The sequence below is a fragment of the Equus caballus genome, chromosome 7, assembly GCF_041296265.1.
Source record: "Equus caballus isolate H_3958 breed thoroughbred chromosome 7, TB-T2T, whole genome shotgun sequence".
Classification (NCBI taxonomy): Eukaryota; Metazoa; Chordata; class Mammalia; order Perissodactyla; family Equidae; genus Equus; species Equus caballus.
Genome location: NC_091690.1, coordinates 28,376,431 through 28,393,264, shown reverse-complemented (window position 1 = coordinate 28,393,264; position 16,834 = coordinate 28,376,431). Strand labels below are relative to the sequence as shown.

The window sequence follows — 16,834 nt, the reverse complement described above, 5'->3', positions numbered from 1 at the left end:
AATGTTGACTCAGTTCATCCTCGTAGCAACCCTAGGAGGTAGGCACTATTATTACTCCCACTTTACAGATGAGGAACTGAGCAGAGGGCCATTAAGCAATGAGTCCAAGGTCGTATAACTAATAAGTAGAGAAGCTAGCTTCAAATACAGAGTCTGGCTCCAAAGTCTATGCTCTTAATGACTGCATCTTGGTAAGCTGGGGGGCAGGGGTGCCCTTCCTAACACATTAGAGGAACTGAGGGGTGCAGCAACTCACCTCATTCAAAGAGTCTTGCAAATAATAACTGGTGAGTGCCAAGGATCAGAGCATGCTCCGATCACAGCATCTTAGGGCTAGAAGTGATCTTAGAGACTCTCAAGTTCAGACCCTTCATCCAATGTGTACAAAGTCAGGCCCAAAGACGGGAAGCGATTTGTCTAAGGGCACAGGTTGGTGGTAGAGATGAGTCCAGAACCCATCTGTCCTCACATCTCCTCAGCCAAACCAGAAAGTGCAGATTGTTCTCCAATTTCACTGATAGAAAAACTGAGATGACTAGTCTGTGGTCACCAGAAGGAGGGAGGCCTAAGTGCAGAACTAGAACTTGCCCAATGGTCCTTGTGAGCTCAACATCCTCAGGACCCTGGGGCATAAACTGAGCCCAGAGGCAGGAGGGGATAGAGACCGAGCTCATCTTCCCAGGCAGAGGCCACTAACACTCAGCCCGACCACAACCACCGGCAGGTCCCCAGGGGCCTGTGGAGATGGGTGGGAGGGGAACCAGCCAAATGCTTTCAACAACTTTGAGCCCGGAGCAGACATTTGCCAGTCGGCTTAACCCCTTTTGTCCGTGCTTCCCTCCTCAAGAAAATCTTAATCATCCTCATTTGAATTTCAAATGACCTCTCCCCTCTCCCCCTCCCCACCCCAACAGGCTTTGAGGCAGGGATATGGAAATTCACCCTGCAGTATGGAAATCATCGCCCTATGCAAATTGGGCGCTGAGACCCCATCGTCATAGCAACCACTGGGTTTCCTCTCCTTTCGGCCCCTCTCTGTGCTCTCTGGCTTAGATTTTTTGTTCCTCTTCTCAGCCGGAGCAGGTGGGGGTGAGCAAGCCCTCTGCTGGGGGCCTCACTGAAGTGGACAGCAGTCAGGTGGGGTGCTCCTAACCCAGGTGACCAGGGGGCCCAGACCTGCTAGACTACCCGCCAGTTCCTTTCATGCAAACCTGGACCAGTCACACCCAAGTGAGGCCAACTGCTGGGTTTTTCTGGGCTGGGCTACATCAAGCATGGGCTAGGTAGTGGTGGGGAAGTTCTGGAGTCTGGAGGACACAGCAATGCCCTGAGAGGAGGCGACAGGAGAGGGGACACCTGGGGGGCTTCGGAGGTGCCTGTGGTAGGAGATGAAAAGGCACTGCATGGAGCCCGTACGTAAAATGCCATGCAAATGAACACCTATTATTTTTTGAGTCAACAGCACTGGTGCTTTTTGGGAGATGCCTGCAGCTCTGTTTCCCATGCCCCGGGCTTGGCACAGAGGCCTGCCCTTCCTGAGTCTCCCCGGGGCCCTGCTGTGACCACAGGAGCTCCCCCCAGCGAGCACTGGCCCAAGGAGGAGGCAAGAGAGGACTTTGAACTGTTAGTGGCTGAAGTCTCTAGAAATGAAATTCAGCCACCTTGAGGGCTCTTGCCGTTCTCTGATCCTGCCCTGCCCGCCGCTCAGGCTTCAATGAGGGGGAATGTCCCCCTGCTGGGACAACCTCATGCAGCTTCCCTTTTAAGGACACAGCTGATTCTCTCGGGTCCTCCCAAACCAAAGGCTGTGGGGAGTGTGGGGTGAGAGGGTGAGAGAGAAGTTGGACCTGCTTCTCCCTGCAGCAACTCTTCCTAAGCTTGGGTCATCCTAGGAAAGCCCTCCCCGGGAAGGGGTTTAAATATGGGAGACCTTCCAGCAGATGCGGGCTGAGACTCAGCTCTCGGTGCCCCGGCTCTCCTGTAGTTTCACAACCCCCGCAAGGACCCCAGCCGGCCTTTGAAAGAGCAGCCTAGACCAGAGATGAAGACTGCCAGTAGGTGCACCTCTGGTCCCGCCCCGAGGGTTTGGAGGTGGGGATTGTGTGAGTGTGAATTTGTATTTGTGTCTGTCTGTCTGTGCGCTTGGGAGATGGGGTGGGACAGAGTGTAACTCATCTTAGTTGCCTGGATGTTGGCTGCTCCTCGAGCCCCTAAGATTTACCCTAATTTGGTTGCTTGTTTCTCTTTAAATTCTTTTTCTCCTGTTCAGCACTTTTCTACACCAGGTGTTCATTGCCCTAATTGTTTCTTGAGGAAGAGGTAGACCAGGAGACAGAAAGTGTTTACTCACAGCTAGGGGGCAGGGGGTGTGATTTGGGCTGCCTTAGTGGAAGGCTGAGGCCCAGAAAGCTACAGCGGCCCCGAGTCTCTGGACGCTGCTCAGTGTCCAGTCTCCCAGTTTGTGTGTGGGGGACCTACCTCTCCTGCTGGATCTCCCCATCATCACCCCCACATTACCCACAGCGGGAGTAGGAGGAATGTTAAGAAGGTCGTAAGATGTGCCCAGGGTCAGAAGTACCCATTGCTCACGGAATGCCTACTCTTACACACGAGGGAAACTCCTCTGAGGCAGAGCATCTGAAAGTGTGGTCCAACAGCCAGGGCTGGTCTGTGAACTGTTCATTAAGGGCCGAGACCAGGGATGTACAAACGCGGAGAGGAAGAATTTAGAAATGTTAATGGCACCTCAAGCACGCCATCAGTGGGCTCTCCCTGCTGAAGTGGATGGAGACCAGTTTGGGCCCTGTGGAACCTGTGTGGTGGGTACGAGCTGAGTGCCAGTCCTGCGCGGTAGGACCACATACGGGTCTGTGACACACTGGAGGTAAAACGACTGGTCCTGCACCCCAGATTGTTTGTGAAGCAGTGCTCTAAAGAATGACCACCGGTGAAACCAAGTGGAGATCTGGACTGTAAAAGACAGCATGTGGACGCCACCCACCCAGCTCCCTCACTTTGACCCCTCTGAGGCTGGAGAGAAGGGAGGTCCATGTTCTTCTAGGGGTGGCAGAGATGGCAGCTGGGGTGGCAAGGGGCCACTTCCTTAAAGAGACCTCCAAAAGGAAGAGGGAGTGGTGCCAGGCAGGATCATCTGAACAGGAGGGTCCTGCCTTGTCCATCCTGTGGGTCTGGGTTTGGGAACAGACAGATGAGAAAGTGTCTGAGAGCTGTAAGGCATGGCACAGGTGTGAGCTGCTGCTGTCACTGCTTTATTGGCTAAGGTTCCTGAGAGCTGGGGAGGTGATCCCTGATGTCACAGGCCGCCCCCTGAGACCTCCAGCATGTACAGCCGCAGGATGCAGCCTGGGTGGTGAATCAATACTTTCTAATCTGCCTGTCACAGAAACTGGAAATAGGTGGGATGGAAGCCACTCTGGGTTTGAGAAGGCCAGAACAAGAGGCAATGGGCTTATGCTGCAGCATGTGGGTCTTAGGTGAGAGATAAGAAAGGAGTGTCAGGCACTGAAGATTGTATCCTACAAGGATAGGTGGCCAAGAGAAATTGGAGGATTAGCTTTTCTTAAGGATGAAGAATAGATGAGGAAAACAAACGTCTCTGAAAACAGTAGTTTCTTTCATTTTCCAGAGATAGTTTTGAAATGTCTCCAAAGGAAGAGAGAGGTATGGACAAGACACCCTCTCAGAATCCTCACACCCTCAGGGATTCCTATCAGTTCCCCCTGGGCATCTGGAGGAGCTGTGGCTTCATTTTTCTTTTCCAGCAAGGTGAGGGATGGAGTGGGGACAGATGGAGACACAGGAGCAGAGTCACCAGGCTTGGATCCTAGAGACTGCCTGCCCCCCCCCCCCCCGCCCCATTTTACCCCTGCAGCACGCTCCTCCCCATAGAACACGGAGGAAATGCAAGTCTAGGGCACAAGTAGACTTGTCCCACATCGCTCAGTGACAGAGCTCTGTCTTGTCGTGTGAATGTTTCTGATAATTATCAATGTAAGGATGGACTGTATTTGTATGGTGGCATATACTTTGCAAAGTACTTTCATATCCACTGTCATTTAATCATAAAAGGAAGGGTGTGTGTGTGTACATGCATGCAGATGTGCCTCGTTTAGAAAGCGCTGTCAATAGGAGACTTCTGCACCTTCCCCTAAGGCTCGCCTTTCCCTAAGTACTTCCTGGATTTCTCCTGTCCTCTCTGTCATTGAAAGAATAGTTTTATTCAATAAATATTTGGATTGAAAACCACACACATTTCTAAAAGTCTTCTGCCTGTCTCTGCCTGGAACCTCACCTCTTGGTCGTGATGAGACACAGTTCCTTTATCCTCAGCTTGTTTTCTCCAGGACTGAGCAGGGTGGAGACGGCGAGGCCCCGGGAATGAATTGACGGGGAGTTTCTAGCCTTGGGTCAGTTACTCATTCTTTCTCTGGGACCTTAGGAAAATCACTGACCTCTCTGGGCTCCCTGTAGAATCATGTCAATTCCTTCTTAAAACCATGCTGAAAGTTCCCAGTGTTAAGTGAGCAGACTTTCTGCAAAGAGTCCCCAAACAGCTAACTCACCTCAGCGGAACTTCTAGGGGGTGGGACAGACGCTAGTCACTTCGCCTGGCAGACAGGACAATTGAAGAGGGGGAAGAGGGGCAGCAGGAAGAGACGACTGACAAAGTCCAGTCCCCCCTCACCTCTAGCCCCTCTTTTCTTCCCCTAGACTCGCCTCATGAAGTCCTTCCTTCCTGATCTCTGAGCAGGACCAGGGAGCCAAGGCATTTGCTCCTCTGTCATCTGGCTTTGTAACCCTACCCCACTCCCCCTGTCAAATGACAACTGAGCCTGGAGAGTTGCAAGGGGTGGGGGTGCTGGCGCATTGGTGAGGCTGGTTCAGGATGAGAGGAGGGAAGGAGAAAGTTCTCTCTGAGGCTGGATCCTTGCCCTCCACAGCTCACCAGAAGGGAGTGGGCTGGCCGGCTCCTTCCCTCACTTTCCCAACAAGCATGTTTTTGCCCCAGACACAGCTTCTGCCTCTTGGATTAGACGACCCACTAGTAGGAGCTTGACTCCCCTATAGTCCCTTGCTGGTGTCACGCTGCACAATCTTGGCACCTCCCTGATGCTGCCACTCTCTTGTGTCCTCTGTCCCTGGTCTCGGCTTGCTCCCCAGTCTTCCCACCACCATCTTTGGGTAGAAAGTCACTAGAAAGACCCAGGTTTAATGCTGTCATTTGCTTGGTATGGGATCTTGGGAAAATCAGCTAACATTCTTTCCTATGACCAGCCTCAATGTCTTCACCTGCAAAGCGGGACGGTGACATGTGCCCTCACAGAACTGTTGTAAAGGCCAAATGCAGTAAGAGCTTGAGCGTGCTCTTCCAGTCACAAGTTGGCATTGTCACCTGCTTCACCATGAATTCCTGCACTAGGAGGACAGCTCCTTGAGTTCAGGGGCTGTTTCTTCATCTTTCTGAGCTGGGGCTCTGACACAAGTGCGCTCCAGAGATGTTGGTTATGGGACCAGGTAGGTCAGAGAGAAGGATCAGAGCCCAAATAAAGCAAGGCAGCTGGAGATGTCAGAGAGAGAGAGATCAGAAAAAGGGGACCGTGAGGGGCTGAGGGAGTGGGGGTGGAGGGGCTGAGGAAGCCTTCATACAAATGCAGGATGCGGAAACCGATGGGAGAGAATCTGGAAAAGCAGAGCCGTGTACTCATCTTTTAAAATTCAGCCCTTAGCGATTATCCAGTTCAAAGCTCTCTTTTAAGAGAGGAAAATAAGGTCCGGGTGGGGAAACGCTTGCCCAATAATCTGCAGGGAGTTAATGGCAGAACCTGGAGTCAGACGGGGATTAGTTTGATTCCTAGTTAGATGCTGTGTGATCCTGGGCAGGCTAGTTTCTCATGCTGAGCCACGATTTCCTCACTGATAATAACAGGGATAGCAAGAACGAAATGAGATGATGTACATAAAGTTCTGGGTACATGTGCGTGTGCCTGGGTATGAGGAGAGGCTCTCTGAATGTGGCTGGCCTTTCCCTCCTTCCTCCGGAGCCCACTGTGCGTCCTCCCCTGGGTTTGAGGCTACGCTGTGACCAGTGTGGTCAAAAGTCGTAGGGTGAGTTGCATGGGTGCTTGGGGGTTGTCAGTTACGGACCTGGGGGCTTTTGGAATGTGGGTAAGGCTATAAATTCTTATCAACCACTCAACTGAGAACAGAAAAAACTATTGTCAGCCTCCAGAATGAAGAAAGAGTAACAACAGGTGAGGAGGGAAAAGGAAAGATAGAGAAGCTGATAGTTCAGAAATCTAGAAACAGCTTGGCTCCAGTTGTCAGGAGGTGTGGAAATAGCATCGGAGCCTTCTCTGGTCCCGTCTGCTGTCACACTATGAGGCCTTGGGCCTCTGTCCATGCCTTGGCTTCCTCACAGGCAGAAGGAAAGGGGAGGATGAGCTATGCAGCCAGGCCTCTACCAACCAGGAAATCTGTGTCTGGACCTGAAAATGCTCTCCTTTGCAGTCCTGGCCAGTGTGGACGGGGAAATTCACTTCCCTTTCCCAGCTCCCACCCCTGGTGCCCATTGGGGATTTCACACAACACAGTGGGTGCTCTCAGGGAGCCGGGGCTTTCTAGGTCACCTTTGTTTATAGTTCCTTTAAAAGCCAGAGACAAACCACCCCTCAATTCACGTACTGCTGGGAAGGGGAATCTGCCTTTTAAAAATCCAAAGGAAGCCATTAAACCAAGTTGATAACCATTGTGACTCATAATAAGCTTTACTCTGTAAAAAATGAGTCAGAACGACTTTCCAGGAAGTTTGGTTACTTTAATTAGCTACCTCTTTTTTCTTGCCCTGAAAAACATGCAGTAATTTGATGATCACTTAAGCATGGATGCTACCAGCCACGGAGCTGAGCCCCTGGAAGTGAAGGATCTAGAGATGGAGAAGTTCCAGACAGCACGGACTCCGTGGTCCGAAGAGGACCCACACAGAATCCTTTCCTGAATGGTGAAAGAACAAAACCAACCTCCGGGGCTGACCCCCTTGGCCTGAGTATAGGGGAGAGGAGCACCCCAGTTATCTGCAGCCATGCTCATTCTGTATATTACAGAATCACAGAATCTTAATCATGCCATCAGAGGGAATGATGACCACAGCTGCCACGTGCCAAGCGCTGTGCTAAGGGCTTTAAACATCATCTCAGCTAACTCTCAACCCACTCTCTGAGATGGGCATTAATTGTCTCCCTTTACAGGAGAGACGAGGCTAAATTAACTTATTGCATCATACAATCAGTAAGCAGGAGAACTGTGATTTTTATCCCAGATCTGTTTGATTCTAAATCCACACTCTTCAAAGGTCATCTGTTCCTGCCTCCTAGGGAGGCATAGTCTCTGGTCTAAGGGCATATATTGGATTGGTTGTAACTCTAGGATGACAGTCACATTCTGAAAGTCCCAGCTTATGTCCAGATTGTTTCTCCTTCAACCTAGCCTGGACATAGCTCCCACAGTCCTAGATAGGAGGCCAGAACTTGCTCAGACCGTCCATAACACCTTAACCGTCCTAACTCCTGGCCAGGATCTGAACTCCCTCCATCTCCTGGCTCACTTTTCAGGGTCTATGTAGCTCCTCCTCACTCCCAACACGGTGACCCTGACTTTGTCACATAACTGATTACAGAGCACCAGTGCCAGCCTGCTAAGCATGGTCTTCTTCCCACATGGACACTCTCTAGCTGTGTCCCCACACACCTGGGCAGTATACCTGGCCCACGTGAACAGAGTTGGCTCTAGCCCACCTGCTACCGAGAAAGGGTGGCCCACCTTCTCCAGAATCATGGCTTCTAGACTCTGATTTTTCCCTAGGGAAGAGTGTCAGCGCAGAGACCATGCCCATTACTTTCCAGCTGAAGGGATTTCAAAGCCTTGCTTGGGTTCTTGAGGCTGGAGGGCATCTTCTTCTCAATTAGCAAGAATAGGTGGCCCCTCCACAGACCCTTAGTAAAACATATTCAACCAGCAAATCAATCAAAAAATGGGTGCAACTGGCCCACACTCTTCTAGTTCAGCTGTCCGTATACATCAAGCAAAATATAAAACCTATAGCTCTAACTGTGAAATAGACACTGTTTCAATATTAAAGGGGGGGGCATACAAGTTTATGGTAAATGCATCCTACTGATGCCCATCCCTCCCCCCAGCAAGACCCTCAATTATCTTGTTCCCAGTCCCAAGTCTTTTAGCTTCAAGAATAGAACTAGGCTGCACCTGAAGACTTGGGAAAAGATCTTAGCTCTGGGGAACATCGATTCTCTTCCACTTCTAACTTCTACGTCTCTAATAATCCAGATGAAAGACTAATTGAGGTCTTGTTGGGATGCTATTAAAGTTATTTAGTGGTGTCACAATTTATACTCATCTTTCTTTAAGTTCTTTTTAATTATATGGAGCTTTCAAACCAAGGCTTGGGCTATGGAGTTAAAAGCAGAGAGCTATGAAACTTTCTTCTTAATTCTTTCCTGACCTCTTTCCCTTCTTCACAAAGCAGAGTCATTTCCAGGCACCACGCCTTCCTCTCTGAGTCTATTTACCACCCACATGCACGTAATTTGGAAGAGGAACAATTGCACACGGGCCTCTCTGGTTACTTCTCTGAGTAGGACTATTGAGATATCTGGGGTTAAAAGGCCCTAATCCCCATCTACGAAAGACAGGGTCTGCCTTCCATCAGTCAGTAGAAGCTGGGAACTCAGCCTGCTGCTTCTAGGGGTGTTGGAATGGCGCATCAAGAAGTGAATCTCCTCCCTAATTTCTTTGTTTTTAAGGATCTGGCCCTCTCCTAGCCTAGGTCTGGAGGTTTTGTTCCACTGTAGACCAGTGTCTACTGTTCGAGAGCTCCAGGGTCATACACCATGTCTCTAGGGAATGTCTTCATTTCCTAAGACCCAGCTTCTCAGTCTGATTGGGCGAAAGACCAAGCAAGGAGGGAAACCACATTGTTCGACAATTTGCAACAACTCTCTCCCACCCGGTGCTTTCCTGTTCCCTTCCCCAGAAGAGAAGACCCTTACCTGTCTCCACCTGGCCGAGAGCACTGCGAACATTCGTGGAATCTGCCACATCCCCACTCATCTTGATATCTGCAGGGGAAACACAACTGATTTTAATAACAGGTCACAATTTTTCTTGCTATGACACATGTGGCTTTAACTAAACAGCAAAGATGAATGTGTAATTACAACAACCATCAGACTTTCAAATTCCGGATTCCCGCACATACAATCATTAGAATATTCATAAGCTCGGGGGCACACTTCCCCTCCTCCTGTGCTGGCCTCCGTTCCCTCGCCTTTCTCTTCAGCGCTTCTGAAGGGTCTCTCACCTTCTGCATCATTCATCGCCACTTCCTTCTATCACCGGGCTCAGTTGGTAAAAATTTAACAAGGGGAGGGGGACAGTGAAGGTGGGGGATGGGGGAGAATGCTTCCCATTCTTAATCCTCATTTCCGTTGGGATATAAGGAATTTATTTTATTTTTCAAAGTAACAGAAGAAATATCCATCTCCCTCCTCTCCCCGTAATAACCCTACCCTGGGAGGTAAGAGTACCCTTGAACCAAGGCTTGCCCTTCTCACCTTTCTTCCTCAACTCCTGCCTCTGTTCTCTGTCTGGTTCTCAGAGGTCAGCTCACTGTCTGGGGATGAACCCTGGCTCCTGTGTGACCCCCATGGAGAGCCTGTCCTCTGGGATCCTTACCTTCTCTCCTACTCCTTTCACTTGCTCAGTGAGAAGGGGATGGCGGGCAGTCAGGTCAGTGCCCCACAGAGAGAGAAGACCTACCCCAGGCCCCCGTCTCAGCCCCCAAGTGCTGCTGGTCCGGCCTCTCTGCCCTGCTTCATTTCAATAAATTAAACATTTACCCACAACAGACAGCTGCCACCACCTAAGAGGCCCCTAAGTGTCCTCCAGGGTCAGCAGAGAGAAGGAAAGAGGCAACTTTGAACTAACTCACTCTCTTGGCTCCCCTCCTTATTAAACCACCCCAATACTGAAGCCGTTAAAGACAAGAATATTTTATTCAAATTGTGTTGACCCCCCACTCCTCGCCCCCACCCTCGTCTCTGGGGCGGCACTTTAACTCTTTCAAACCAGATAAAGTCTTGGTGAGCCGATTTGCATGCCCGGCTCCCCAGCCAATCCCAGGTAAGCAGGCAGTCTTAATTTGCATCAGGTAATCAGGCAGTTGGCAGTCTGGACGCCTGAGGTCTGGAGACGATCAGGATGAGGGAAAAGGGCTGACCTCCGCCCCAGGAAAAGCAGGGAGAAAACCTTCTTCTTCTTTTTTTTTTTTTAGGGCAATGATGTGTGTGGCTCTCACAGAGATTAAATTGTGGCCCCTGGAGGCGTAGTGACTGCAGTTCAGGAGGGGTGACTGCCATGCCAAGCAAGACAGATGGGGTGTCCAGAGGCTCTCCAGCCCTTAGAACACCCCCAGAAGCAGGGGAAGGAGCAAGCAATCCTAGGAGCCACCGTGGTTTGAGGAATATTTTTGAGACCTGCCAAATCGACAACTCCCAGGTAAATGCTTGGAGCTCCACCCAGCCCTCTCCAGTCAGCCACACTGTCCTGCATGGTCATAGACCTCTAGGGGAGACCCTGTGCCCACAGCCCACCACCCCTCACAGGGTACTACATTTAGGAGGGCATTTCTCGAGCCTAACCTAAGTCCTTCTGACTGCAGTTTGAAACTTTCTGTATAGTCTGTCATGCATGAATATGCAGAATAACTAGTGTGGGCCACCTGGACACATCTGCAAAGGGCTCCTGCCACTGCTCACCTTCCGCTTCAAGGGAGAAATGGGCTTTGCTTTGTCCCACCCATGAAGTTCTACGCCTGGAGCTGGGCATTGCCTAACACAGATCTGCTCACCCCACACTTCCCCACAGGAATTCTTCAATGGGGCTGAGCAAACGTCAGAGACTGCTGGGATGGTGCCAAAAGGGGCGAGTCCTTCCCCGGGTGGTTTTTAACCCACTTCAGAGGTTAAACCCAGAATTCAGAGCATGGGTTTTGGCGGCAGACAGATCTGGAATTAATCCCAGTGCCATCGCTAACTAGCTGGGAGACCCTGGCCACGTATTTGAACCTCAGCTGTCTCCACTGAAAAATGGGACTAGTGACACTTACTTCCCAGAGTTACGGTGAGGAGTAAAGGAAATGCTGAACGAAAACTGCCCGGCACAGTTCCTGGCACAAAGTGAGCACACAACAAACAAACTAACTAAACAGATACTCAGGCTGAGATGTCACAATGGACAGCTCTGGCTCAGCACTGCTGTAATTTGTCCTTTAGCTGGGAAGCCATCAGCATTCTCCAGATTCTGACTTCATAGGAAAAATGCTCATGGGATCAGGAAGAGTTTAAGAGGAGGTAAAGCTGGGATAACCAGCACATTCTCTGAATCAACTTACTTCAAACTCCTGACGTTTAAGAAGGGCAACTCTTTAGCTAAACCATAATTTTACGCCAGTAACCCAGACTCTCTGCATCGCCTGTAAATATCCCCAAAAGCCATCTCACTCGCTCTTTAAATTAACTTAAAAGGTAGTTCTAATCACGTCTAAATATAACTTTTGAAGGAGTCAAAAGGCCCCACACTCTGCCGGGAGTGAGGAGTAAATGAAATACTGAATTTACTCCTCTACTCATTTGATGCATCCATTACGGGAGCAACATTGTGACACTTTGGGTTCCGATAGAGATTTGAGCCCGAATGGAGGGGCAAGCTGAGATGATCTGTGGATCTTGTTCGATTCCATAGGATGTGAAGATACTGAGAACCTGCTCCTGTTGGGGAGGAGGCTGAGGCTGATGGGTGGGACAAGCTTTTGAGTCTCAGTCTAAAAATGGGGCAACACCGAAACTCCCTGAGACGCCATAACCCTTCGCCTGTTAGATAGCACTTGCCAAGGGTGGGTGAGAGAGCTGTGGGGTGGGGCCAGGCGTCTTGGCTGTTTTGATCTCAGCCTGCAACTGAGTAGTCTCCTTGCCATCGCTTTCTTCCCTGGAGAGGCTCAGATGCTCTACGTAAGAGCCCAGATACCAGACATAGACCTTCAACTGCCTCACCAGCACACATACTCTGAAGCTGGGGCAAGATGCTGGCCACCCACCCTGCCCTCCCTGTGCCTTGGCAGGACCCAGGAGCAGTCAGTCCCTCTTTACATATCTGTGAACCAGGATGTGTGTGTGTGAGTCCACAGGAGCAAAGTGCAAGGGATGGCATTTCCCCCAGGCTGCAGGCTGAGTGTCCACAGTGTCCTGAGCCTTCTGGTCCAGGCAATGCCAGGAAAGCAGAGGGCCCATCCCTCTCTCTCCTACTGTTCATCTTTATGTTTTTGGAAGGAACTGGAGCTCCCTCGTGACGTCTCCTTCACACACCCGCTGATGGAGGCACTTCTACCAGAGGGAATTTAAGGGACCCACTCGTCCTAATTCTGAGCTAGCCATGGCTCCAACTCTCCCCAGGAGAAGACTTCTCTCACCTCTTCTTCAAGAGAAACCCACTTCCTCTCACAATGAGGCCTTCAAACTCAAAGGGTATTTCTGAGCTTAACTAGTATTAGTCTGTGAGACTCCATCCCTCTTTCCCAACCCTGATGGGGACAACTCACAGGGGGAAGGGCAGAAAAAGAGATGCTCTGGGGCCAACTAGGTGTCCTCCTCCAGCTGGCTTCCCACTGTTTTCCTCCATCTCTTCTCTCCTTCCCTAGCTGTCTGTCTGTCTGACTCTTGTCTACCCTTCTGCCTGTTTTTGGCCTAGGAGTGAGGAGCCCCACCTTGGCTGGGGTGCCCCATGCCTGGTGACCTCATGCCTGCTCAGGTGCTCGTGCTTGCACTGAGATGCCCTATAAAATACAAAGTGCCGAGGCCCCGGGCTGACCTGAATCAGGTTATCAGGTTATCAGGGTGAAAAGACAGGCTGACTTGGGGGCTGCAGTGCTCTTGGAGCTGACGGGGACCTGGGCGCAGAGCTTCACCCTACGTTGTGTGCTCCTGTCTCCCCTCCTTCCCCTATCCAAACTGTTCCAGTAAATCAATGAGGAGGAGTCCCCAAGGGCCCAGGCCTGGGAATTCACAGGGGAAGTGCCACTGATAAAGAATCAGCAGGATACAGGATTACTGTGAGGGGGAAAATCGAACTCCAAAGAGACTAAATTTCTACAAAGAGGGTGGTGGACTGAGAGACCTGAGACAGGGACCCATACTGAGATACTCCATAGAGGGACCCTCCCTCACAGACCCCACAGCAGAGCCTACACTGAAAGACCCTACAAAGATGACCCTGAAAAGCCCACCAAGAAGACCCAGCAAAGAGAATCCTCAAATGGAGACCAATCACAGAAACTCCACAGAAAGTCCCAAACTGAGAGATCTCTTTGAGGTGCCACTGAAGGGGAACCAGACACCACAGAGGGGCCAAGACAGAAACCTCAAGGAGGCCTGGACGGCCCTGAGGCCCAGGCTACAGAAATGGGTTGTGGAGGGGCAGAAGTAGCTGTAGAGAGCTGAATCGGGGACCCACCCTGAGGAGTCACCTGCCTTGGGGTCAGCACGATCTCCCCCTCTGTGTCTGGAACCCCTTTGTGTCGGCCTACAGTGGACAGGCATGAGGGAGGCATCTGGGCTTCTGAAAAGCATCAGCCTGGAGCTTCCTCCAAGGCCAAGGCATGCAGGCTTGGCCTTCTCACCTCTACCTCACTCGCTGTCCTCCTCTGGCTGGATCCTCTTAGACCCTCGGCTGCTTCCCTGCTGGGTCCCAGCTGTCCCACCTCCTCCCACTTGCCCCAGAGCAGGAGCCCTCAGTAGACAATGAGGCGGAAAACCCCCAGGAAGTCTCTGATCTTGATCCTAAAGAACTTCCCGCTGGGGGCCCACCTTTCTGAAGCCTTGCTCCCATTCAAACGTGGGTCTTCTTGGTAGGGGGTGAAGAAAGGAGAGCAGGGATCTGCCCCAGGTCTGCCCAGCTCCATGTGGGTGCCACAGGGTCTGGCAACAGACTTTCTCCAAACATTGGATGACACCCAGTTGGATGGTTCCTTCCGCCTTCCCTGGCCCTTCCTGGCACGTCCTGGCACCTGGAGATCCACTCAGAGTCAGCACCTCTCTGTCAGCCTGCCTTTCTCTCGGCCCAGCTGGGACTGCTCTGGGGAACTGTGGACCCTGTGTCTCCTCCGGGCACCCACTGCTACTTGTTTTCAGGATTGGTGGGCTCCAGCCTGCTCTGTGCCTTGGGGCGCGTCCGGAGAATTGCCTCCCCCCACTATTCCTCCGCACTCTCCCAGAAAGGAAAGCAGGTAACAAAATTCCCATCAACAGCCCTGAAATCCTAACCAAAGGGCCTTGGGTGCTGCCCCTTTGCAAGGTAAGTTGCTGGTCTGAGATGGCCATTCAGGCTCAGCGTTCTTCACCTCAAGCCTGTTCTCTGCTCAGGCCCTCAGACCTCCAGATGCCCACCCTTCAGGATTAGCTCCTGTTCTAGGCTGGCTGTGAAAGGAGGGATCAGCAGAGCGAATGGAGGGGCCTCCATGTCCATATACCATTCATGCAGGGGAAACGACTCCTGGAAAAGCATTTCCATCTCCTGGGTTCCCACCCCTGAGGAAAAGAGGGCTTGGTATCCGAACCCATGGGACATAGAATACAGAGGAGGTATCTGTCATCACCCTCTCAGACACAGAGATGGAAGCACCTATCCCACAGGCCCCTGGGCAGGCTGCTCCTCCTGTGGGGTCCCACAGAGCTGCTGAGCGGCACCTGCACACAGACTCCAGCCCCACCCTGCACTGAGCCTAGAGCACCGCCAAGACCCACAGACCATGTGAGTGGGCACACCTTCACACACGGGGTCTGCGGCATCTCTTCTCCCAACGCGCACGGGAAAGGTAGACTCACCTCTGATATGCACGGACACATGCTTCCAGAAGCCCTAATCAATACATGTGTGGCATGGCACCTGCCCCAGGTGTGCTTCTATAATTGTCTGGCCCCACTCACTCCTCCTGGGTCCCCCAGCCCACCCCCAGCCCTTACAAATGTCACTTTGCCTTCACTTCACGTAAATGCCAGGGACACCAAACACATAACATGTGGATACATGCATTTTCCTCACTTATGCCCTCCCAGGTCCACACCCCTGGCTGACTGAGTGAGCCACCCTCTGCAATCAGGGAAGAGGGCGACCTCACGGAGACGGCCACAGTTCAGCGTACCCAAGTCGCACACATCTGCCACTCTCCAGCTGTGAGAGAGTGAAGAGGGTGGGCTTCAGAATCTCTTTCACCCCTGCTGCAGCCCCCGCCCTCATTCTTTTCCAAGGTCCCCCGGGCATCTGCCTGCCTACGCCCGCCCCTGGGTGACCCGCTATCCACACTGCCCTCTCCTGGCCGCTGGGGAATAAGACCCCCGAGCACGGCGCCCCTCGGCCCCTTCCCGCGCGCAGTGACACCTGTCAGAGCTCACTGCCTCTGCCCCTCACCTGTGTGCATGGGTTCCAGATTCACCATCCTGCCCCAGGAGGGGCCAAAGCCAGCGCCCCCCCAGGCCCCTCGCGTCTGCCCCAGCCGGGCCCCCGGGGAAGCCAGGGTCTCCTTCCTCCCGTCCCGGCCGCCGCCGCCGCGGGAGCCGCTGCCGGAGCCGTCGCCGCCGCCGTCGCGCGCTCCGCTGCTCCCGCCCGCCCGGGCAGCCCTCGGCGCGGCCAGGATTGCCACACTCCCCAGGTGAGCACGCGGCGCGGCGCGGGGCGGGGGCCGCCGGCCACGCCCCCTGGCAGGGCCCCCGCTCCTGGCCCCGGGCCCATGCAAAGCGGCGATTTGCATACGCGGAGCTGGGGGCCGGGGGAGAGGGCAGGGGGTGCTGCCGGGGCAGGTCCCGACCCCGCGGAACACCTGTCTGCCCCAACCGGGTCTGGCGGCCTCTCCCCACCGCGCCCGCAGAAACCCGGACTCCTGGTCCAGCTCGCCCTTTTTTCGAAGCCCTGGCGGATTATCCAGCCTCGGCGTGAGCTTCGGTCTGGACAGACTCCGAAGTGTAAGCGCTGCAAGGAGCCTGGAGTGTTTGGAGAAGCCATAAGGGTGTGCTGGAAAGAATCTGGTTTTGGAATCCTTCCTCTCAATTGCTTACCAGCTGTGTGTCATGAGATAAGGCTCTCCACCTCTCTGAACTCATTTTACTCGTCTGTAAAACGAGGCAGGTACTAATCATAACTGGCCTCTGTCTACGCGGAGTCCACAGGTGGCCTAGCTCACGTAGCCCCCAGGCATCCTCACGACATCTGGGGCCTAGCTGGAGCCCAGCTGATGATCGCACTTCCGGGGGGAAGACACTGCCCCTTGCCTGCCCCCAGTCCCAGCTTGCATGAGGCTCTATGAGAGGATGCTATGAAAGTTATTTACTAGTGTCAGCGGTTGTGGGAACAGCTATGTCCCTCATCTCCAGAGCTGAGAAGTGACTTGTCCAAAGGCACCCAATTCCCTAGTGACAGGTGGAGCCTGGCTGGAGTCAGGTCTCTGGACTCTCACTCCAGTGCTCTTTGCAGCACCCATCATAGACTCACCATCTGAGCTCCGCCCACCCCTCTCCTCCACTCTTGAGGTCCCAGGAAGTGGCGCCAAGACCCAGGCTGCACCTGCCTGTAAGCCCAGAAAGCCACATGCAGACAGGGCACAGGGCCTCACCTTCCTTTGCAGACAGGGCTCCCTGTGGACCTGCCTTCGCCTTAGTCTCCAGGACTATTTCCTGCCCACTGAACAGGTCCTGGG

General features: G+C 52.7%; 1 protein-coding gene across 1 annotated transcript in view; it reads right to left on the bottom strand.

The window, feature by feature from the left end:
- POU2F3 (POU class 2 homeobox 3) overlaps positions 1-15,892 on the bottom strand; it is a 71,986-nt gene extending 56,094 nt beyond the window's left edge. The window contains exons 1-2 of the mRNA XM_023644227.2: positions 15,553-15,892; positions 9,084-9,152 (exon numbers count right to left, since the gene is read on the bottom strand). Of these exons, the coding sequence (XP_023499995.2) occupies positions 9,084-9,152; positions 15,553-15,892 (409 nt within the window). The remainder of the gene's footprint in view (positions 1-9,083; positions 9,153-15,552) is intronic.
- Positions 15,893-16,834: the final 942 nt, after the last annotated feature.